The sequence below is a fragment of the Papio anubis genome, chromosome 3 (genome assembly GCF_008728515.1).
Source record: "Papio anubis isolate 15944 chromosome 3, Panubis1.0, whole genome shotgun sequence".
NCBI lineage: Eukaryota > Metazoa > Chordata > Mammalia > Primates > Cercopithecidae > Papio > Papio anubis.
The window spans coordinates 134,428,982-134,454,440 of record NC_044978.1 but is presented as its reverse complement, the minus strand read 5'-3'; the positions used below and the strand labels follow the sequence as shown (position 1 = coordinate 134,454,440).

Below are 25,459 nucleotides of genomic sequence, written 5' to 3'. Positions count from 1 at the left end.
CTACATAACAAACCTGCACATGTACCCTAAACTTAAAATAAAAGTTAAATTAAGAAAAGAAGTTAGCCAGTATAGACAGTATAGACACGAAGAAGAGAATTCCACATAAACTAAACAATATATATTCAATCCCTGAGTTAAAAAAAGGACTATGTATTGAGAACTGGAGGGCCAGTATGGGCAGAGAGAATAAAGGAACTGGTCTGAGATAGGTCAAAGGGAGAGGGCAAAGGAAGGTAGACCACTTAAGTCCTGGGGGACCTATTAACCATGTTTTTAAAATTTGGCTTTAATAGTAATGGTTTTGAGAAGATTTAATTTTTGAAATCTCTGAGCTGTGAACCTGGATTGCAGGAGGGACACGAATAAATGTGGAATGCCACTTTGTAGGCTACTACGATCAGCTGGGAATTTGGCAAGGTGGTGACAATGCATCATAGAGAACCTGAAGGAGAGACTTGGTATCACTGCTCAGTCCTTTATTTCAGGAATACGTAATTAGTGGATGGTAGGACCGTTTACCAAGATAGCTAACTCTTTAGGAGAAACAGGTCTTGCAAAATGTCCTTGTGAAACTACTTTTTCTTTTATTTTTAGTTGACACTTAATAATGTATATATCCACCTAAATGTCTATTTAAGCTGGTGAGATGGCTGGAGGGCAGGAAATTCACAATTAGCCATGTTGAGTTTGTGATGCTTATGAGACATCCAAAGACAGGAGATGAGTGGAATGTTGAACACAGTACTAAAAGTCTGGTTTGGAAATATAAATCTCTTAACATAGGCTTTTTAAATCTGCATGTTCAGCTATTCTGTTGGTGAACACCATCAGCTTGGCACTAGCACTCAGTAGATTGCATCTGGAATCTGCTATATCTTTCTCCAAGTCCTCCACTTCGTGTGTGTGTGTGTGTGTGTGTGTGTGTGTGTGGTCAAATGTATATAAAATAAAATTTAGAATTTTCAAAATTTTTCAGTATGCAGTTTGGTGGCATTCAGTTCATTCACACTATTGTGCAGCCATCATTACCATCCATCACCAGAACTTTTTCATCTTCTCAAATTTAAACTCCACGCCTATTAAACAATAATTCCCTATTGCTCACCGATACACCCCACCCCTGGACACATCATTGTACTCTCTATCTCTATGAATTTGATTTTTCTAGGTACCTTCTGTAAGTGTAATAAAAATATCTGTCCTTTTGTGACTGGTTTATTTCATTTTGCAAAATGTTGAAACTGCCTTTGCAAAGATTACAACAGTGAGACAAGTCTAGCCTGGCTGACTCCATCTTGCTTCTGGCCTCACAGGCTGGCTATCCTCGCTCATTTCTGGGTGTAGGCCAAGTTAACCATAGGAGGAATTAGTTTATAGTTTAACTTCAAAGCAAGGTTGATAATTAATCCCTCCCTTAAACTGACACCCTCCTTGTTCCAGAACTGAAATCACCTTTGTAAGACTAATGAAAGACCAGAAGATTAGGATTATGGGAGGAGGAATGGTTAAAAGATAACTAGCATTGTTCCCAAGTTTGCTTTTCTATAATCCCTTACTACTTGGGAGTCATGTGGGCAGAGGTCATAAGATTTGTGACTTCCCCAGTTGCTCCTATAGATAACATCACTACTTTAGAACTTAAAATTGGTCTTTTGAGATGTTTTCCAGACTTTTGCATTCTGGCAACTGACAGACTCCACTTGGACCCCTGACTCATGACTCAACCAATTCTTTGGACTCCACCCAGAGGCTGAATCAGTACATGAAAACTGTTTCCAAAACCCCTATGATTTCATCCCCAACCAATCAGCAGCATCCATTCCCTAGCCTGCTGTCTGCCAAATTATCCATAAACACCCTAGCCTCTGAGTTCTTGGAGAGACTGATTTGAGCAATTACTCTTGTCTTACTTCTTGGCTAGTCCTACAATTAGTAAACTCCTTTTTACTGCAGCATCACTGTCTTAGTGAATTGGCTGTATCTGTGTAATGGGTAAGATGAACCCATTGGGTAAGTACAATGTCTTATGCCATGTTGTAGCGTGTGCCAGCATTCACTTCTTTTTCAAGGCTGAATAATATCCCATTGTATTTATATACGATGATGGACACTTGGTTTGCTTCTACCTTTTGACTATTGTGAACGACACTGCTCTGAAAGCGGATGTAGAAATAATCTGTTCAAATCTTGCTTTCAATTATTTTAGGTATATAATCAGAAGCAGAATTGCTGGATCAAATGTTATTCTATGTTCAATTTTTTGAAAAACCACTATACTGTCTTCCATAGCAATCCCACCGTGTTTCCAAACTTTTAAAAAGGGGGTTTCATATATCATTCAATTCTTTGATACAATTCTCGACTGATTATGGACTGAAATTTTAATCTCACAGCTTACCAACAAACCCCCTTGGACATAAGGCAGTGCAGGGACCAGTACATAGTTCATTTTTACATACAACTTCCATGAGCTTTTAATTTTAAATACAGTAAAACCTATTAAACTTATTCCACAAATTTTATCATAAACATGGTCATTTGATTTTATGTGAATAGTTTACATTTGTTATCATTTTCTCAATTTAAATGACTTAGATGTAATATTTTACACTTGACAAATTTCTGCTTTCAGATTAACATATGCATCCTAATGGGTGGTTTTAGTATGTTTTTTGAAAAATCTTGTTATTACTATGAGATAATAGTGCTGCGCATGAGAATTAGAATTGCTAGTTTACAACAGAATGCATACTAACATTTATGAATTTTAAATACCAACATTATTGATATCAAATTATGTTGCTATCTTAATGTTAAATTTTATTAAGATTTTTGTTGATATTTTAATTTGAGTAGGATCAAGGTTAATGTTTAATATCTATGAATTTAACATGCCCAGTTATATCTCTGATCCTTGAAATTGAAATAATGAGTTACTTTCATGCCAGCTACATATCTGATTTATGAAGTCTACACAACATCTATTTTAACAAAAGCATTCTTATTGTCACAAAATGATCATAAATATACAAAATATGTAGAAAAGAAAATTGTGAATAAAGTTCCATGAAGAAATTTATAATTTAAATTTCTGTTAATTTACCTTTTATTCCCTTAATATCTTTTCAAGTTTTGTATCTGTCAATTAAAATCTAAAAAATTACTGATTATTAGTAAATACATTTGAGTGCCCCTGACCTTAAAACTTAGGTAATTTCTTCTGGCACTAGGAGTCATCCACTATGTTAATAGTAGAAAGATGGCGTAGTAGAACTAGAGTCAAACTTTCTTTTTAGGAATGCAAAATGGACCAAATTGCATGAATTGGTCTATCGACCCCACCAAGTTTCTGAACAGGATTAGTTAGAAAGTAGTGTGCTCAGCTGAGCGCAGTGGCTCACACCTGCAATCCCAGCACTTTGGGAGGCCAAGGCGGGTGGATCATGAGGTCAGGAAATTGAGACCATCCTGGCTAACATGGTGAAACTCAATCTCTACTTAAAAAAAAAAAAAAAAAAAAAAGAAAAGAAAAGAAAGCAGTGTGCTCAATAACACCTGGCAATGCATATAGTTTGCTTTTTACTTCCATTTTTCTCTCAGTTCACTCTCCATGGTGCACTGAGTAGTTACAGAATACTCTCCCAGGCTTCTAGGTCATCAAAAGACATTTAGAGCTTGTTCAGCCTTGTTAAGAAAATAAAAACTACAAAACATGTATTGTTCTGCTATATTATCCCCAGTCCTATCATGATGCAACTGAGTGAAATAAATCAGGTTCAGTTTTTTTCTGGGAGTATTAGATACCTTCTAATAATTTCTTTTCTCCAGGTCAGCTATAGGTATGAATGAACATGTGATCAATAATCAGGATAATACCACAATAGATATAACAAGTCATTTCTTACTTATTTCTAAAATAAGGAGAATAATTTTTCTTTGTGGCACATTAATCTTATAACTATAACACCTAATCAAGTATTCAGTTTTAAATTTAAATGGTAGCCATTTATCATACAAAAAATTTTAAACTGCCAAGTAATTAATGATGTGCAATATATGGAAACTATATTAAATTTAAATAATAAAATTGATGTCTCTAATATCAGCAAGCTGCTTCCCATTATATTTTTCTGACATCATAATTTTTTGAAAGTAAATTCTAACTCATTTTAAAAATGCTTTCTACTTTGTTTCTTATTCCAATTAAATGGTAAAGCCTGTGGACACCGTTCAATATAATGCAATAATTTTTGTCTTTGTTTTTTAGATAAAGAGCATATTTCTCTTGAAATTTGTGAATTTCAAAGGGCAAAATAGAAAATAAAAAGATTATGCCTCTAGCATTACTACATTATCCCATTCAGAGTGGATGATCATCAGGTCCATGGAATTAATTTCATAATTATTTATAATATAATAGAAATAGTACGCAGGACAAAGGAGTATAAACATACATTGTAGTGCTTATTATTTGTCTCATATTGACTCATGGGATTCACATACTTAACTTAATCCTTGACATTATTTAGTTAATCAGTTTATTATTATAAAACATACCAAAATATGATGTGTTACTGAGAGAAAAAATGTGTACATTTGTATCTAGAATGTGACATATTTTAGTTTAGGAGACACTAGAGTTTATAGCTTGATATTAACATAATAGAACAGCTTCTAAATCACAAAAATAGTTAAAAAATAGAAAATTATTATAAATATACTAATATTTAATTCTTATTGCTCATTTTATTAAATGTCTTGAAATTATACAATACAAATCATGTTCAAATAGTAACTTAGAATGTAAAAGTAAGAGATTACAGGGCTGCAGAAAATATTTATTTTAAATGTTCCATTTTAAAGAGGATATAATTAAAGAATGATTTAGACATTAAGATTATAAAAGAGTTGACTATTTTAATTTGTATATTTTATTTATATTATCTCCATTACATGGCATAGCTGTTTGTTTGAAATCTAAGATGACAAATCCTTGACATTTTAGAACTTTGCTAATTTCTTGACATCCCACATAAAAAAGAATCACAATTTAATTCAATTTAGTAAAGTGTAATGAACTACTTGACACTCCGAGCAGTTTCATATGAACAATTTTACATAGAGAAGTGCCACATAACACTTTATAGGATATGTAGAAATTTGCCACCACCCTAATTTATCAGAATCTCAAAAGTGCGACATTCACTGTATAAAAAAAAAAAAAAAAATTTGAACGGTCTAATATAGAGTAAAGACAGAAAGAAAATACAAAAACTCTTTCCACAGAATAGGAAAAATATCATCCCCAGGGTGAAATTATAATTAATGTAGAATAACTTAAACACATAGAATATATCCTAAAAAATAATTGATAAAAAATGTAGCATCTTACACAATACTTTTTATACCTTAGTTTTGATACATAAAAAATAAACATTACCTGAAAGCTGTACAAACTTACTGTCATTAACCAATTTATGTTATATCTAAACTGTCATTAACTAAATGTAACACATAAACAAATGTGTTTGTAAACAAAAAATATTTTAACTATGATGATAATACAAATAATAAAATGCAGTTGACCTGGTTATGAACAGATTCTCTGGATTGGAAAAGATTTTAAAGATCATTTGATCCTATTACTTCTATAATGCTTGAATTCATTGACACTAGTACTACAAGATAGTTACATAAAATTGTCAGTCATGGGCCAGATGCAGTGGCTCATGTCTGTAATCCCAGCACCTTACTACAAGATAGTTACATAAAATTGTCAGTCATGGGCCAGATGCAGTGGCTCATATCTGTAATCCCAGCACTTCGGAAGGCCGAGGTGGGTGGATCACAAGGTCAGGAGTTCAAGACGAGCCTCGCCAATATGGTGAAACCCCGTCTCTACTAAAAAATATATAAAAATTAGCCGGGTGTGATGGCGTGTGCCTGTAATCCCAGCTAACTTGGGAGGCTGAGGCGGGAGAATTGCTTGAACCCAGCAAGCGGAGGTGGCAGTGAGCCAAGATCGGCCCACTACACTCCAGCCTGGGTGACGAAGCAAGAATCCATCTAAATAATAATAATAATGATGATATATTTTGGTATACAGTATTATAATATCTAAACATGCATGTAACATTTTTAAAATGGATATATTAGTTGGGGAAAACACCTGGTTATATTTTTCATCTTATACTAGTTCTCTAAGCTCATATGTGCCTCTTTATTCCTGACAAAATGTGTAATTTTAGCTTTACTGACATGAGTTTAAAGAAAGTTACTTTCCAAAGAAATGTAATAATCAAAAAGAAAGAAACAAACAAAAAAGTCTTAAGAAATAGCTAGTAAAATGAATAATGACACTAAGTAGAATAAAACATGAAAAAAAGTTTTCCTCCTGGCTCTTTTGAGAGAAAAACATACACATAAATGAAGAGGTATCGATTGTGATAATCAACAGTGAAGAATTTTGTTACTTATATTCTTCTTTTATATTATGTTGATCTACAAATGGGAATCATCTTAAGCATTATTGGCTTATAATAACATTCATATTTTTTAGATAATAAAAATCTACAAAAAGAACTTCATATGAAATAAAAAGAATGATTTCACAGTGTGTCAGATTCTAAATTCAATAACTAAAGTAATTTAAAAGAAAGTACAGTCCCGGCATGGTGGTTCATGCCTGTAATCCCAGCACTTTGGGAGGCTGAGGCAGGCAGATTACAAGGTCAGGAATTCAAGACCAGCCTGACTAACCTGGTGAAACCTCGTCTCCACTAAAAATACAAAAATTAGCCGAGTGTGGTGGCACATGCCTATAATCCCAGCTACTCAGGAGGCTGACGCAGGAGAATTGTTTGAACCCGGGAGGTGGCGGTTGCCGTGAGCTGAGACTGCGCCACTGCACTCCAGCCTGGGTGACACAGCAAGACTCCATCTCCAAAAAAAATTTTTTTAAAAAAGAAAGAAAGTAAAATTTATTCTTTTCTTAAACTGTTACCTTGGACAAGTTACTTAACCTCCATGTGCCTTTGTTGTCTGACCTGTAGCTTGCAGATAATAATAACATATAATCTTGTTGGGAAGATTAAACGAATAAATGTTTGCAAAGCTTAGATTACAGCATGGCACCTAATATTAACAACATTTAAGTGCTACTGAATAAACAAATCCATTACTTTAAAGAATAGATTTAAACAATAGATTACAACATGAATTGATAAATTCAACACATAATTATGCTTACAATGTAAAATTTCATCCTACGCACCCAAGATTTAAAAAAGAAAATGATAGAAACATCTGTCCTCAAAAAATACCTGTCTTTAATATCTGGTGAGAGAGAGTGAAGAATATAGGCAATTGTAATTCTGTCTAATAGGTACTATAATAGAAGTCTTCAAATATTACAGAAACACACAGGAATCAATCTGTCTACAAGTACTTTGATTTTTCCATCAATCAGGGGAACTCTTTAACTCAAATAATTAAAAATATTAATAAATGCTTATTTTAGATGCCCCTATAAAGCAAAGAAGTAAGGTATGCTACTTCACATTTTACAACAGGCATTGCCAGACTTTTGCTCATTAGAATTTCACTGTGTTGCTAATGTTTGTTTCACAGTTAAGAGAATTAGCATGCAGCAAAACATGGCACTTTTCCAGGGCTGGCAATCAGGCTTCTAGACTTCAAGTTTTCAGATCTTTCTTTTCAATACTGATGACAAAATTACTGTTTGAATTCCCTGTGATATTTTCAATATTAATTATTCAAATGTTAAATATGTTAATATTAAAATATTAACAGTAAATATCAAATCTAATTTTTAAAAATTCGATAATGTTGGACAGCTTTCATGGTTGGTTCTACCTTCTAAATAAAAGAAAATGTGTTCTACCTCAAAAGTAAACAAAAAGTAACCAATTCTCAGGTATTTTTTGAGTACCTACTAGTTATTGCTATTCTAAACAAAATAGAAGATAAAAAAAAACCCAGGAAACATTTGTTGTAAAAGGACGTAATCTAACAGATGAAAAAAAAGATAATACTTTCTTCTAAAAATGAGCAAATAATCACATATTGTGAATAGGCAAATTTGAGGAAATATCTAAAAGCATAAATGCCATAGAACATTATGTATTCTTATAGGTCCAATCCCTTATTCTTATGCCCAACTTCCTCACAAAAGAGATATTAAATCTGTTAATTTTTATTGTGTTTCTTCTTGGTGCCCAGCATTATTCTACCTGTTCCACTTTGAAATTGAATACTTTTAAAATGACCTTACAAAACAGGTGCTATTGTCTTTATTACATATATAAGAATACTTGATTTCAATAACAGTAGTACCTGCTCCTTGCTCCATGTCATCTAACTGCCAAATAGAGATGAGATGTTTTAGATTTCAAAGTTTTTGCTTTTTCTGCTAGTCAATCTCCCCTGGAAGGGGAAAAGTAGAAAATCAATATTGGGTTATATAGCATTTATTTATAGTATTACTAGAAGACTTATGCTAAAACCTAAATTATAGAACATATTCAAATAAAATATCTTATGTATTTGTAAATTGATTTTTTTCCATGGGATGAGGTTAGCAGGGGGAATTGAAAGCTGGCAACACGCCTTTTCTGCATACATAAGAGCTACTTTCACAACAATGGTGATGCACCTGCAATCTTTTTCAGTGATCTGACAAATCTGTATTTATAGTACACTATAAAGAGTACAATGATAACTGTACTGCACTGGTGAGCTGAAACACTTCAGTCATATTATCAGGTTGTCCTAACTTATCTGAAAAATAGCATTTGTGTGCTCAATGTACAAAGGATTGTCAAACTAGATGCAAACATTACAATAGGATTTCTTGCCTTGACAGGGTAACTGCACAAGGGACCAAATATTATGACTCACTAAGGAGCAATAAACAGCAGAGAGATAAAATAACAACACTGTCAATCAAGGGCAGCAGTTTCTCTGGGAATTTTTAAACATTTTTATTTTTCATATTAAAATCCACTGGTTCTTGACGTTTGAAACCCTTCTTTAGTTGTTGTTGTTTTTTTTATAAACCAGTGAATAATGAGCTCATATCTTTCCAAAAGGTTGAATAGAGATCATAAAAAAATACAGAAGGTTGATGGCAATCAGTCCTTTCACAAGGTACCAGTGATATAGCATAGTTGACAAAACATCTAGTTGGCTGCCTTTCCACCAAGGCCCGGCAGTCAGAAAGGTAAATGCCCCCACCAACCCTCTAAGCTCTCTCCACCACTACCAGTGATAGACTGTTCCTCTGCAGCCCATGGGTTGTGGGTTATGTGGTCTTCCAGAGGGGAGGACCTAGGGCCATTTGAGCAGCTAATTCTGTACAGAGTGAGTGGTGAAGGCATAGTCTCCTAGTGGGTGGGAGCCCTTGGCCTTCTGGAAAGACATCTTATGGAAGGGGGAGCAGCTGGAGAAGGGATGTGACACAGTTCTCTCACATGCAGGGCCCAAGGCAAGAATCCCAAGTGCCCAGATCTAATGGCAATGGTACAAAGGGATAAATCCAGATTATGTGAGCCCTGAAGTTTATAAAATCTGGAGGGATCTCAAAACACACACATACACACACACACACACCCCACACACACACACACACAGGAGAAAAGAAGGAAAAATTTCCAGGATCGCTTCTAGGGCTTTATATGGGGCCCAGTGTAAAGCTGACCCCTGAAGATTAAGCTTCCTCAGTGGTACAGCTAGTGTATTCCTGCTACCAGAGTGAAAGGTTGGGGGAGTGGTACTCAGTCAGAGGAGATTTAACTGGCTTTAGGGGCTAGTAAATGGGCCCACAAGTGATCTTTTCAAAGGTCTCCTTCTGGGCCAGTATTCTGTAGTTCCCTAGTCATGGTTGCAAGAGAGTCCTTTATCCCTCTTTATGGGGTATCCTCATCCTTCAGATAATTCACAAAAATACTACAGCCTCTCTGACTAACTTCTAGAGTCCTAGATGGTGCTGCTTTCACAGCTGGCCATTTTTCACCCTCTAAGTTTTCTGGGCAGTCTAAATTTCTCAGGCATGAATCCACATGTGTCCTTTGTGCTTCCAACTGCAGAGAACACATCTGAAGCACTGAATGATTCTTCTGAAAATCCACTATAGATTTGAGGTTAGAAAGTTTCTCCTCCCAACCTTAACTTCCTCCAAAAGCTGTGTAAGAGACCCATATTTAGGCAACAGCTTTCACCATGGAAATCTTATCTCCTCACTGTTTTCCTCAGATAGTTGTTTCCACCCTTGAATTGACTGAAATCATGAAACACTATCCATTTCTTTTGAATGCCTGCATGAAGAAGAAGGCTGTTTCCTAATCATAGTATTACCCTGATATTTATGCTATCCATACCTCAGTATCGAATTTTTTAAATGGAAGAATTTGAAGGCACCAAGTGATGGAGGGTAAATGAAGGAAAATTGTTAGTAAAGAATCATAAGAATTTACATAAGAACCTAGGTGGAACTTACCTATATTGTGGACAGTTTCAGTAAGAATTAATGACAATGATTCAGAAAGGAATTTTATGCAAAGCGCATTTATGTGTGTGCATGTTACACTTATAGTTCAATTGATATAACACTCAACATAAATTAAAAGAATATCATGACTCTCCATTCATTAAACTATTACTAAATCAAGATAACATGTTAGGATTTTCACAATATTATATATTTATCATAATTACAATTAGTAATGAAGATAATTTCTCATTTTCATTCTTACTGCAAATACTTAGCAATGTATTGTAAGTTATTAGTTTAATAACTGTATTTAACTTGCCATGGCTCATAAATATATATTGACACAGTTCTCTTTTCACATTTCCCCATCCCCAATGCCAGCACCCTAGTCCAAGCTACTATCAGCAATCACCTAAATGATCTCACTGTAGCCACTCAATCTGTCCTCCATTTAGTAATGTACTGATAACTATTTAACTAGCTCTCCTGGAGAGGAGGAAAGTCCTCATTTGTAGAATTCCCAATGCTATGATGTAACTACACCCACCATGGCTGATTTCAAACTTTCAGTGTGAAGTCACTGAATCTAGAGCTGGGGAGAACTGCTATCAAATTGGCTCTCCTAAGCCAGCTCCATTTCACCACTACCCCAACCATACCTAATTCATTCTCTATAACAAACAAACAAAGTTTTCAAAAGGCAAATCTGACCATGTTGCTTGGCCCTGCTAACATAATTTGGCTTCCTTTTCCTCCCACAAGCCTTCCTTCAATTTCTCCACACTCCCATCCATCACAGAATACTTTAAGAAGCTATTTTGTTTTTTCAGTTAGTTAACTAATATTCTGTAGACGTTAGCTCAAGAGTCACTTCCTCAGGGACATTTTACTTACCTCCTTTGGCTATGTTACAACCTCTTACCAGCCCTTATAATGAGATTATAATGAGATACACCTCTACATTATAGCCACAGCTACACTTTTGCTTTTTTCTTTTCTTTTCTTTTCTTTTCTTTTTTTTGGAGACAGAGTCTTGCTGTGTCACCAGGCTGGAATGCAATGACGTAATCTCGGCTCACTGCAACCTTCACCTCCCAGGTTCAAGTGATTCTCTTTCCTCAGCCTCTCGAGTAGCTGGGACTATAGGCATGCACCACCACGCCCAGCTTATTTTTGTATTTTTAGTAGAGAAGGGATTTCACCTGCTTTTCAACACAAAATCCCTATCACTATGCACAGTGCCAAGAACAAAGCAGACACTCAAGAATTACCTATTTTTGATAAATTAACAAATACATATCTGCCTAAAAGCATAAATAAATATGTTCCCCTGAAGATTGTCAAGGAAAATTGGAGATCAGCTTGTAATATTATTCTTTGATGTCTCTTCAGTATAACTACAGAGTTCGTGTAACAACTTTAGGAGACTAAAGCGGTGACCTTAGAGAGAGTACTTAACTGTTCCAAATCTAACATGTACTATTCATTCAGATAAATAAACAAAAAGAGCTGACAAAACTTTAAACCTGTGTGTTAAGTGCCCTCTAAGAATAAAATAGGTTAGTGTTAGCAATTATTTAAAAATAAGACTTTTGTACTAAATGATAACATCTGTGACTTTTCAGAAGGAGCTTCTTGAACCTACTTCATGACAAGAAATTGAAGCATTACAAAGAGGTCTTGAAACTTGGAGTGAATGACAATACGTTTAAGTAATGCTTCATCTACGCAAGAGTCAACAATGAATCAAATCTATTCCTAAGGTTAGATTTATTTATATAAAATAATATAAAAACATGGACATGGACAAAGAATAGATTAATTTTTATTTTACCTCTGCATTTCTAACTTTACAATGGGCATAAAAATCCCTTCATTTCAGACGTTGAGGTATGGTATGTACAGAATATTTGCATTTCAACAAGCATATTTCTCACAAAGTATTAATACAAAATATAATCCAAAGCCAATCATGGTTATTCTTTCATTCTCTTCAGAGTTTGAGCTCTATGTACATTTCATGAAATGCTCATTTACATAGAACCGACTTGAGAAAAGTAGAGTTTTGAAGAACATGCTGAGTGTAGCTGGATATTTGGGCACACTTTTAATAGTAGGATTTTTATGAATTTATAATTCCCCTCTGTGTCCATGTGTGCCCATTATTGAGCTCCCAGTTATAAGTATGGATATGTGATATTTGATTTTCTAAGTTATTTTACTTAGGATAATGACCTCTAGCTCCATCCATGTTGCTGAAAAGACATGATTTCAGTCTTTTTTTATGGTGTGTATATATATATCACATTTTCTTTATCCAACCATCTGTTGAGGGGCACTTAGGTTGATTCCATGACTTCACTATTGTGAACAGTCACTCTCAAAGCTTTGACCCCAGCATTCTATGCTTATGATTAAATATTTGAAAATTGTACATTCTTTTTGGATTACATAGAATATTCTATTTTTTAGCAAGTTTTTCCTTTCCATATGAGTTACATATCAAACTAAACTCAGAAGTGAAGTAAAATCCCCATCTTTGTTTCCTGAATTAAGATGAATTTTAGATATTGCAACAAGTGGAACGCTCTGGTCCTCTTCTACTGTAAGGCGCAATATAGCTTTCCTTCTTAAAGATTTAGATAGTTTCTCCCTATCACTTGCTATGCTGAAAAGTTTATACTTCATTCCTAGTAGGAGTTCCTAATTCTTATTTCTCCTTATCAAATGTCTGAAAACTAATAAATACATGAGAATATTTAATAACAAATTGTCAAAACTAAAATATTTATCATCAGAATATAACTAAACATTGGTTAGGTAATACAAATATCTCAGTCATAAAATGTTTTTTACTTTCTAAAGTGATGTAATTATGTATTACATATTCTTTCTTACGTACAGTCTTACATATTCTGAGATGACTATTTCAGTTATTCTTAGCAACAAATTTACTGGGTTCTGAATTAGATGACTCTATGAATCCTATATTTTAAAGAGTCAATGATTTATGAATTTATATGTGAAGACTGTAAAATTCAAGGGGAAAATTTACTTAAAGAAGTAATTCCATCCTAAATTAAAAAGAAATATTTATTATCCAAAGACAATATCTCAACTTCCAGCATTAGTTTTATATTGGTGGGTGATTATTTTATGTCTACTATTTTTTTTTTTTTTTGAGATGGAGTTTCGCTCTTGTCACCCAGACCGGAGTGCAATGACACAATCTCAGCTCACTGCAACCTCTGCCTCCCAGGTTCAGTGATTCTCCTGCCTCAGCCTCCCAAGTAGTTGGGATTCCAGGTGCCTGCCACCATGCCTGGCTAGTTTTTTTGTATTTTTCGTAGAGACGGGGTTTCACCATGTTGGTCAGGCTGGTCTCGAACTCCTGACCTCAAGTGATCTGCCCGCTTTGGCCTCCCAAAGTGCTGGGATTAAAGGTGTGAGTCAACGTGCCCAGCCCCATCTAGTATTTTTTTTCTTATGGGAAATCCAAAATACACAAAAATGATATCATAAAGGGCTTTAGTAACTCCATTTATAAACAGTTGATGTGGCTATTTGACAATTATGTTTGTTGCAAAAAAATTACACAATTTATATGTTCTTGCCTCTATTATGTTTTAGGCATTGCATTATGAGGTAAAGTATCTCCCACATTAAAAAGAAACAAACAAACAAAGGTTAAGAAGGTTTATTTATTATTTATTTTAGAGACAGAGTCTTGCTTTGTCACCCAAGCTGGAGTAAGGCAGTGACATGGTCATAGCTCTTGGCAGCCTAAAAGTCCTGGGCTCAAATGATCCTTCCCCCTCAGCCTCGTGAGTATCTGTGACTATAGGTGCAAGCCACAGTGCCCAGGGGTTAAGAAAATTGGGGGAGTTGGGGCAAGAATCTGCCCAAGGCCTGGATTCCTAACCACTGAGTTATATAGCCTCTCAATAGCACAGCCAGAACAAATAACATAAAATAAAATTAAGTAGGTAAAAAATCATTTAAAATAAGAAATAAAGATACATACATTATATTTTAGTATTTAAATGTTTATGATTTAAATATAATAAAGAATTCTGACTTTTAAAATTAATGGTGATAATATTACCTATATTGAACATCCATTATTTTGACACCTCATCTATCTCTGCCTTCTTTTATCAATATCACCAATATGTCAATTGTGGAATCACTTTTCCCCTCCACATTTCATTCTGTGTTCCAGGGCTTGTCATGCAACAACAAATTATCTAGTCAATCACCACTAAATACTTTTGGATATAGCGATTGTTTCAGAATTGCCATGTCAAACAAGCCAAGCTAGTCAAAGCCAATCCAATGACACTCAAATCTGGGTTATTTTTGCTTTGATTAAAAGGAATGAGAAATTACCTCCTTCCACTGGATTTGTGGAGAAAATGAAAATCAATCCCGGTTCCTGCTGAAGGCAGCAATATCACCACTAGAGGATCCTCCCAGAAAATGAAAACCCCAGACAGAAGAGTCAAGCAAAAAGATGTAGATAGAGAGAATGACCCTTGATGATATCATTTGAGAACCAAAACTGTACTTGAAGAAATTGCTACCTTTGTACTTTATAAATTACATGAGCCGATAACCACCAGCACTCTTGATTTTTTTTTCTGAAACCAGTTAACATTTGGCTTCTGTCATTGACAAGAGTTTTGAGTTAATCACTATCTTGGCATTTATACTGTGTTGTCATATGTTCACACCTATCTTTTAATTCTCGAAATAATAGTGTGAGGTATGTAGGATATAAACAATTTCCATTTGATAGCGCCATCATTAAGATCACAATTGAAGACAGAAGTTATTCATTTAGACAAAATAGAAGAGATTATTTTTTAATGCACAAAATTTATTTCTTTCTTTATACTAATATTAACACATTTATTATAAATCACATTTTCTTATCGGTTATCTAATTGATTTTACAAGGCCTTGAAAAATTAAATGAACAACTCACTGTTTGGAAGGCTCAGGAAATTTTGGTTCTTCTCTTTTCTTCATTTCTATTGTTGGTTCCATAGGAGTAAGAACTACTGCAGCACATGAGACGACAGAGTGATGCGAGTCCTCCCGGCAAACTGTTTGTTCAAAAAAACCGAGAAATTGTAAATGTCAAAATTATTTATGAACTAGTCTCACTTCTCCTTTTTTCCCTTTCTATATTTAGTCTAATAAAAGATCTAATTCTACTAAAACATTAATTATTAAATTATCCTTAAATATTTTCTGCTCTAAGTCTTTTCACTCACTAGCTATATGACCTTGGGCAATTTTTCTTTTTTAAAGCCCAGGATGGAAAAGGTATTGCCAACAGTTTATAGTCCTTTTCTAAAACAGCTTTTCATCCAAGAATGAAAAGTGCACAAGTTATACATATACAGTTAAATGAATCTTTGCAACATGACCACACCTGCTAAGTCAGCATCAGGATCAATAAACAGTGCATCACCAGCACCCTAAATCCTCCTGTGGTATCCCTTCTCAAACACTACTGTAGCCTCTGAACTTAACCACTATCATCATTTATAGAACCATAAAGAAGTTTTGCCTATTTCTGACCTTTATACAAACTGGATCATATTCTTTTGGGAGCATTTTTTTAATTGTTTGTTTTGTTTTGTTTTGTTTTTTGAGATGGAGTTTCGCTCTGTCGCCCAGGGTGGAGAGCAGTGGCACGAACTTGGCTCACTGCAACCTCCGCCTCCCAAGTTCAAGGGATTCTCCTGCGTCAGTCTCCCGAGTAGCTGGGATTACAGGCACCCGCCATCATGCTGGCTAATTTTTGTATTTTTAGTAGAGACGGGGTTTCACCAGGTTGGTCAGGCTGCTCTTGAACTCCTGACCTCATGATCCGCCCGCCTCAGCCTCCCAGAGTGCTGGGATTACAGGCATGAGCCACCGCACCAGGCCCTTTTTGTTTTGAGGAGTCTCGCTCTGTCACGCAGGCTGGAGTGCAGTGGCATGATCTCAGCTCAATGCAACCTCTGCCTCCCAGGTTCAAGTGATTCTCCTGCCTCAGCCTCGCGAGTAGCTAGGACTATAGGCACATCCTATGAGGCCCAGCTAATTTTTGTATTTTTTAGTAGAGACAGAGTTTCACCATGTTGTCCAGGATGGTCTCAATCTCCTGACCTCATGATCCGCCCACCTCCACCTCCCAAAGTGCTGGGATTACAGGCATGTGCCACCACACCCGGCCCAAGCATATTCTTTTATGTGTTTTTTATTTCATTCAATGTGTGCTTATAAGATTCATCTATGTCTAGTAGCAGTTGGTTCATTCTCATAGCTGTGTGGCTTTCCACTGGTGAATATACCACAATTTCTTTATACATTTCATTAATAATGAACACAAGTTATTTTCAGTTTGGGGCTATTTCAATTGTCTATGAACATTCTTGTACTTTTTTAAACAGTGCACAAACACATTTATATTAAAAAAAAATCAAGAAGCTGTAATCGTTTCTAGTATATAGTCATGTTTTATGCTCTGCTTTAGTAGCTACTGCCAAATACAACTCAGAACTGTCTGTACTAATTTGCATTGCCAACAATAGAGAAAGAGTTTCAGTTGTTCCACATCCACACCAACACTTGGTTTTGTCATTTTTTTCTTATTAAAGTTTTAATATTGTATTAATTTTCTATTGCAGCATAAAAAATTAACACAAACTTAGCATCTTAAAATAACATCCATTAATCATTTCACAGTTCTGGAGATCGGAAATCCAGCTGGGTTCAACTGGGTTCCCTGATTAGGGTCTTACAAGGCCAAAATCAAGGTATCAATGAGTCTGCGCTCTTATCTAATGTCTCTGTGTGAAGAATCCACTTCCAGACTTACTCAGGTTAACAGAATTTACTTCCTTCCAGTAGCAGGATTCGAGTCTCCTTTTACCTTGCTAGCTGTTGTGTCTAGGGACCACTCTGAGCTTCTAGGGCTACTCACAGGTTCATGGCCTATGGCCCATCCATCTCAGCAGTGGGGAACATCCTTCACATTGAAGCCCTCTCGTGCTTTAAATATCTCTGATTTCTTCTTCTGCTGCCAACTAGGGAAAAAAAAATTCTTTCTGCTTTTAAAGGGCTCATGTGATTAGGTTACGTCTACCCAGATTATCTCCTTTTTGATTAACTCAAAGTCAACTTATTAGTAGCCCTAATTACATCTGCAAAATCCCTTTTGCCAACTAACAATCACAGCAGTGATGCCCTATCATCTTCCCAGTGAAGAAAAGTTAAGGGCTGGAGTCATGTGTCATCTTAGAATTCTGCCTACCAAAGCCGTTCTTTTAAGTGTATAGTGGTATGGCATTGTAACTTCAATCTATGTATTTCTGATAATGAATGAAACTGAATATATACAGTGTATATTCAGTCCTCTTTTTACATGGTTCTAACATGCAAAAATTTCAGTTACATGGGTTAGTTAAATAACACCAGTCATCCCCCAAAAACAGGGTTCAAATTGCAGTTCACATGGTATACCAAATGTGAGTAATTGTATAAAGTACAAACTTCTTTAGTAGCACTTCAGTACACAAATCACAATGTAAATAAAAGAGGTACATCATAATCAGTGACACACACATCACTTCTTTCAAATTCTGTCAATTATTGATAACTAGGCATTACTTACTCAGTTCAAGCACATAAATCATAATGTGTAGTTGCATTGCTTCCTTGTCCCCTTGTGATAAATTTATGTGACATTTTATAAAAAATAGACAATGTAAGGAAAAAATGTGCCAATGAAAATGAAAGTAGAGAAAATAAAAACTGATAGTGAAACCCCGTCTCTACTTAAAATACAAAAAATTAGCTGGGCATGGTGGCATGCATGTGTAGTCCCAATTATTTGGAAGGCTGTGGCAGGAGAATTGCTTGAACCCAAGAGGCTGAGGTTGCAGTGAGCCGAGATCAGGCCACTGCACTGCAGTCTGGGCGACAGAGTGAGACTCCGCCTCAAAAGAAAAAAAACCAAAAAACAAAAAACTAACAACAACAACAACAAAATATGGAAAGTGCTGGCTGGGCACAGTGGTTCACACCTGTAATCCCATCACTTTGGGAGGCAGAGGTGGGCAGATCATGAGGTCAAGAGATTAAGACCATTCTGGTCAACATGGTGAAAGCCTGTCTTAGCTGGACGTGGTAGCACGTGCCTGTAATCCCAGCTACTCAGGAGGCTGAGGCAGGAGAATTACTTGATCCAGGGAGTCGGAGGTTGCAGTGAGCCAAGACCGCGCCCACTGCACTCTAGCCTGGCCACAGGGCGAGACTCCATCTCAAAAACAAAATGGATAGTGCTGGAAGTGATATTTGCATCAAACAAAAAAACGGAGTGCGACAAACAGGAACAGTCAAGTTTTAATTACTCCATTATTTAATTTTACTTATAAAGTTAATGTTAATAATGTATAAAAAATTTTATTCACTTATACATTTTATAAAGGTACATTATGGAACAGCAGACAATTATAACATAATGTAATGTAAAAAACATGAGACAGCGTCAAGCCATTCCATATTCAAATAGATTTGCAGCATCCATGGGTTGAAAAATCAATGATACATTTTTCACGATTATTTCCAACCATGGATATAAATAACAGTTTGAGACAACAATATAAAAAGCTATATCCTAAATTTGCTCTTCTGTGAAAAGAATTTTTGTTGTTAATGTATTGCATGAAGTGCAGAATATTCCATCTTAGGCTTCTGTCACTAGAGAGTATCAGAGCAAGGCTAACTGTAAAATAAAAGTACCCATTTATTTCTAGACAGATGAGGCCTTTTGGCCAAGATCAGGGTCACTTAACAACTACTGGAACTGCACCTAGTGGAAGTCAGTTGTCAGTAACCATCAGTTAATAAGAAAAGGATGATTCAGGCCTGAGAAACCAATGTTTAATTACAGGTTTTAAAAGAAGAAAAAATACGTGATAGTCACAAAAATTGCTCATCCTAAAACTTGGTTCTAAGCACTAGTCTTATTTATTTCTAGATAGTCATTAAATATATAAACACCAAAATGAACAAGGCTTCCAGGGACCACTCAGTCAGAGATCTGCAAACCTCAGGGCAGTGTAGAAATCATTTTTAGCTTTGAAATGAAGTAGTCTGACCTTGTCATGTAACCTTTTATTACAAAACAAAAACTATGCTATTATAGGAAATGACTTTCTATTATTGCTGTATTCCCTAAAATGTTTCTTTCAGATTCATAATAAACTGAGATACAAAATCTAAACACTAAAATTTTAAACTACTCCTTTTCTCCAGTTTGGCTACATCAAAATAATTTTATTTAATTACTGAATTTCAATCATTGTTTTACTTTTTAGTTTATAAAATCATTGCTAAAGCATAAAAAAGCAATATTTTATATGTTAATAAATTTCACAAAACTACCAAAGATTCACCAGAAGAGGCATTTTTGTCTTTCATGTAAAATTAAAACATTTAAATGACTGAAAGTGCCTAGAGCAGTTATAAGTAATGTGTCTTTGATATTCTTGTATTATATTTTATTTATACATATTTATTACATTTGAGATCACCACTCCAGTTCACCAAAATAGTTTACTATCAATCAGCAAATTACAGCCTTAAAAAAGAGAATTTGCTTTTGACTTGGTAGAGTGTTCACGTTTCCATTTTCTGTTCCAAATATCCAGGATCCATGTATCTACCATGGAACAACCCACTGAGAAAGCTTAACCTAGCAAAAGAATTATTTAACAAACATTTAAATGACATGATAGACACAATTCTGCACTAACTGTGCATTGACTCTTGCTGTATTGTTTTTACCCTTCAGAAAAGTTCTGTGGCATAAGTATTATTATTACTGCCATTGCACTTTTCAAGGTCACACAGTTTGAGTATAGAAAACCCTGAATTTGATCTATCTGTCACTAGTCCTCATGCTATTGAACATACTTCATGCTGATTCTCATTTAAATATATCAAGTGCTCTGAAGTACTAGTGTAAATGTAATAGTTTATGTTTTTCAATTGTTTATATTCAATAATATTCCTACATCTGAATTCTTTATTGTAAGAAAAACTGTGCAACCACCAAGCAGTTTGTTTGTACAACCATATTATTTAAGACTGTATTTTGAACAGCCATATTATTTAAGGCTAGAATCACCTTGAGATTTTTTTAAGATGTGAAAGAATTGCATAGAAATTATCAATGTCTTAAAGTAAAACCTTCTGAAAAATTAATTCATATCAGAACATACCACAATTTTGACTCATCATAAAAATACTTTGGGTTCTAAGTTCTGTCCTTCAAAATGACTTACAACAATGTTTTTTCTATTGTTCCACTGGAGAATGAGTGTTTTGCATTTGTTCTCCCATTAGTAAACTATGAATAATAATCTTGCACTTGGGTTGTGGTGATGATTAAATGAATTAATGCATGTAAAGTGCTTAGTATAATGTCAGGAAGATGATATTCTTTTAAAATGTTAGCAAATATTATTTATAACTGTTTTACTTTACGAGATGGTATCTTATTATTTGCCCAAGCTGGAGTCTAGTGGCTATTCACAGGTGCAGTCATGATGCACTACCCCTCAAAGTCCCGGGCTCAAGCAATCCTCCTGCCTCAGCCTCCTGAGTAGCTGGGACTACAGGTATACGCCACCATACCTGGTTGATTTTTTGTTGTTGTTTGTTTGTTTGTTTTATATGTCAACTTGGCTAGGCTACAAGCCCCAATTATTCAAACACTAACCCAAGTGTTGCTGTGAAAGTATCTTCTCTACATGTAAAGTCCATAGTCTGTTAGCTTTAAGTGATATTATCTTAGGTAATCTGGATGAGTCTGAGTTAATCAGTTTAAAAAAGCTTACAGCAGAGTTGAGGCTTCCTGAAGATAGAAATCCCACCCTTGTCAAAAGTTCCCTCCTGCTCTACCTGATAGTCAGCTCTACATATTTTGGACTTACCTAACCAGTCCCCAAAATCACATACGTTGATTACTTGTTATATAAACAAATAGACAAAATAAACTTCTTTATATCTTTTACTGACCTGTTTCTCTGGTTGATAAATACATAAGTTAACAATGACATTTTGGTATTAAATATCAGTTTTAGTGAACCAGTAAGTATTTCCTTTTAGTGCCCATACAAAGTTTTTTGATGAAATAGTATTAATCCAGAATTGGAAGAATTGAAAAAAAGAAGCAGTTAAGATAAAAGTCATTGATCATGACTGTAAATAGCACACACTGAGCCAAAGCAGGCATATATATTCATTCCTTAGTAGCATTAATTGAACTATTTCATATCCAGACACTGTAGTAGGTGCTGAACTTGTGAAGATAAAACACAAAATATTTGCCTTGCAGTAACTTAAAGTGTACTAGGAGATGATACCATTTAGAAAATGTAATCATAGAAGTCAGCCAAGTAAAGAAACTGGCAGGATGAAAACAGTACAACTGCTGCAGTCTTATTCACTCCTGTTACTTAGTAGAGTGCCAGGCACTAAAAAGGCACTCAATAATATTTGGTAAATGAATGAGAGACTGAAGAAAAATGAAGTGAGGCATGGGGGAAATGAAAAGATGCTAGCCAAGCATAGGAAAAAGTGTGCTAAAAGGCAATGAGATATGGGAAAATGTTATATATATTGAGAAATGGAAACAATTCAGTGTGGTTGGGGCCTAGATAAGACACAAGAAGGTGAGGAAGACTGAGCTGGAAACATAGGTCACTAGCAATACCTTAAACACCTTCTAAGCAACTTAAAAACATTATTATTTGTTCCTAAAGTTAATGGGAATTGATATCAATCATTAAACAAAGAACAACATGATCAGCTTTATGTATTTAAAAAAATAGCCAGGGCAACACCTAAGTGCAGGAATAAGATTAAGTGAAACCACTGACAGCACTACTGAAATAAACAAAATGAGAAATGGTGAGGGCTTCTTATTATTTGAAGTAGCAGTGTAGTGGACAAGAGGGGAAAAAGTCGAGTGCAGAGTATTCAGAAATGTTAACACTTCTGTTTCAAATATACAGTCACAGTCTATATCTACTTATTTGCTTTATTAAGATGAAGTACAATTCTCAGTACATTACAAAATCAGAAAACACAGTGACAGTACAGATGGGTGTGAGAGAACAGCCATCAAAAGAAGAAAGCAAAGACGTTCAAATTATTAGAAGACAATTTAGTTTACAATTTAAATTAAAAAATATTCTGTACAACCATATTATTTAAGGCTTATATCATCTTGAGACATTTGTTAAGATGTGAAGGAATCGCATAGAAATTGTCAATATCCTAAAGTAAAAACTTCTTAAAAAATAACACAGAAAAAACAGATGAAAATAAGTATACCCTGGAAACTCAGACAAAACTACAAAGTGTAAATGAAAATACTAAATTTGGTCAGGCTTACCTCACATCATCCAAATTCCGGTAATTTTGTTGCTGTGTGCCAACAGTAACCTTTCATTTTATGACAGATGGTTGGAATACATCAGGTCTATTATAATTGAAATTGCATATTTTCGACCCATTTAATCTCAATTTTTTTCTTGCCTTAGATTTTGAGTAGTTCTTTTCAAATATTTCGTTGAGAAATTTTTTTCTAGAATAAAATTGAAACCTCACAAGTGATAGAGAAAACTAGCAAAAGTTATGAATTCCATTTGTAAGGTTATCGATCTTATTAAAACTCAAAACACTTTAGTATAGTTGGGGCTGGCAAAAAAGTGTCCTTCATTTCAAACATAAGCTGACATCGCCAATGATGTTCTTGAATGTTGAACACGAAACAAGCATTTATAAAGTCCCTACTAAGTGTAAAGTTAAAAATATTATGAATAAAGTGTCATTTATTTTAATAAACAGAAAATTAAGTTAAAATGTTGTCATTACGGTGGGCACTAATCCAGTATGACTGGTGCCCTTTTAAGAAGAAGAGATTATGACACAGACAGACACAGTGGAAAAAACATCTGAAGACACAGAAAAAAGCCATCTAGAAACCAAAAAGAGAGGCCTCAGGAGAAATCAACTGTGCGGACACACTGAATTTGAACTTCTAGACTCCAGAACTGTGAGATAACAAATGTTTGTTGCTTACGTCACCAAGAGAATAATACCTTTTGTTATGCCAGTCCTAGCAAACTAATTTAAAGAGCATTTTAGGGGGAGGACTGGAGAATTACTTTTACTAATACTAATAATTAAATAAAAAGATCTCAGAGTTCTAGTCGAAACTCCCGCCTAATGGCTGAATCTACATTGCTACTACTCCTATCCTCTCTCATTCCAAATATCTCTGACAGATGTCCAGTTCATACTTCAATAATTCTAACGCTGGAAAATATGTTAACTTGTCATTATGGTTCCCTCCTTCCCAATGTGACCTAAGCTTTTAGGGTATTTATAACTAGATTGTGTAGAGTTGTATGAATTTGCATGTGTTTATATCTATATATATGTACACATACATACATACACTATCCATATCTATATATGTACACACATGCACACACGTATGCATATATTACATATATAATATATACTTTAAACACATACATATGTTTAAAACATGCATACAATAGACAGCATCAGAAAGAACAGAATCATAAACAATTATTATTGCGGATAAACTAGATATTAAAAACTTTATCAGCATTTTCTCCATTGTATAGCCACCATTTAGAGCAGAAGACATTACCTAGGTTAAGTGTTTTTGAAGCTTCCATAAAAAGTGATGTGTAAGAACTGTAGCACCACTGAAAGTCTGTGAAGTCCTTCATCACTGACACAAATTCCACACATAATATTAGAATGGCATCAACATCTGTAGTCTGCTCCTTCTAAGTAGTTCACATGAGAAGGTTTATGACTTACTCATTAAAGATTTCATTTTAATATTGGCAGGACCATTAACACTTATTGTGGCAAGGCCGGGCATGGTGGCTCACACTTGTAATCCCAGCAATATGGGGAGCCAAGGTGGGTGGATCACCTGAGGTCAGGAGTTCGAGACCAGCCTGGCCAAAAGAGTGAAACCCTGCCTCTATTCAAAATAAAAAAAAAAAAAATTAGCCAGGCATGGCATATAGACATGGCACATGAGCAAGATTCCATCGCAAAAAAAAAAAAAAAAAAAAAAACTTATTGTGACAAGACTCTATTTTCTCAAGATGGCAGCACCAATATACATTCTGATGGCAGCAGTGGTCCATGTGGTGTGGTAGCTGTGAAGATGCTGGTTGCAGTGTGGGAGGTGTAGCTGGGGCTGTGCACACCATGGAGTAGGTGAGAGGAGGAACTCTTGGGAGCCCAGGAATTCCCCTGACCTCAGCAGGCTCCCACTGTCTGAAATTTCCTTGAATCTGGTGCCTGCTCCAATTTTGGAGCAAAGTTGTGACAAAGCCTGGGAACTACCATGACCCTGCTGGGTATACACATGCTCAGTGTGGCACCAACATGCCAGAACCCTGCTGCCTCGAGCCCCTCTGGACTTTGGGTGCTGATAAGCATGGAAGGGAGGCAAAGGGGAGGCCTACGGGAAGGTTGGCACAGGTCTGCAGGCTGTGGATGGCAGGTTGATGACAGCAGAAAGCAGACAGGCTCCTGGGTGGAAAGAGGTAGGTCCCTGGTGAAGCCTCATCTTTATGCTGGGGATGGCCTGAAGCTTGGGTGCCAGACTGCCAATTGTGTGAAGCAGAGTGGAAATTATGGTGCTTTTTCCAGGTCCAGCCATGGCCACCCATGGACCAATCAGCACACACTTCCTCCTCCTTGAAGCCCATAAAACCCTGGACTCAGCCAGACTTGTAGAGACATTGGGAAAACCTGCCTGTGGGCTGGAGCTACCCACTGTGGGACTTCTCTCAGCTGAGAGCTGAACAGATCTCTGGA

At 35.5% G+C, this 25,459-nt stretch overlaps 1 protein-coding gene across 6 annotated transcripts in view; it reads right to left on the bottom strand.

Moving 5' to 3' along the window:
* The window catches only part of CCSER1 (coiled-coil serine rich protein 1), a 1,426,296-nt gene that overhangs the window by 1,100,419 nt on the left and 300,418 nt on the right, over nucleotides 1-25,459 (bottom strand). For all 6 annotated transcript variants that reach the window (XR_001902664.3, XM_017958858.3, XM_017958861.3 and 3 more), the window contains exon 5: nucleotides 15,501-15,621. Coding sequence is in view for 5 of the 6 variants with exons in the window: in XM_017958858.3 (XP_017814347.2) it covers nucleotides 15,501-15,621 (121 nt within the window). In the remaining variant the exon portion in view is untranslated. The remainder of the gene's footprint in view (nucleotides 1-15,500; nucleotides 15,622-25,459) is intronic.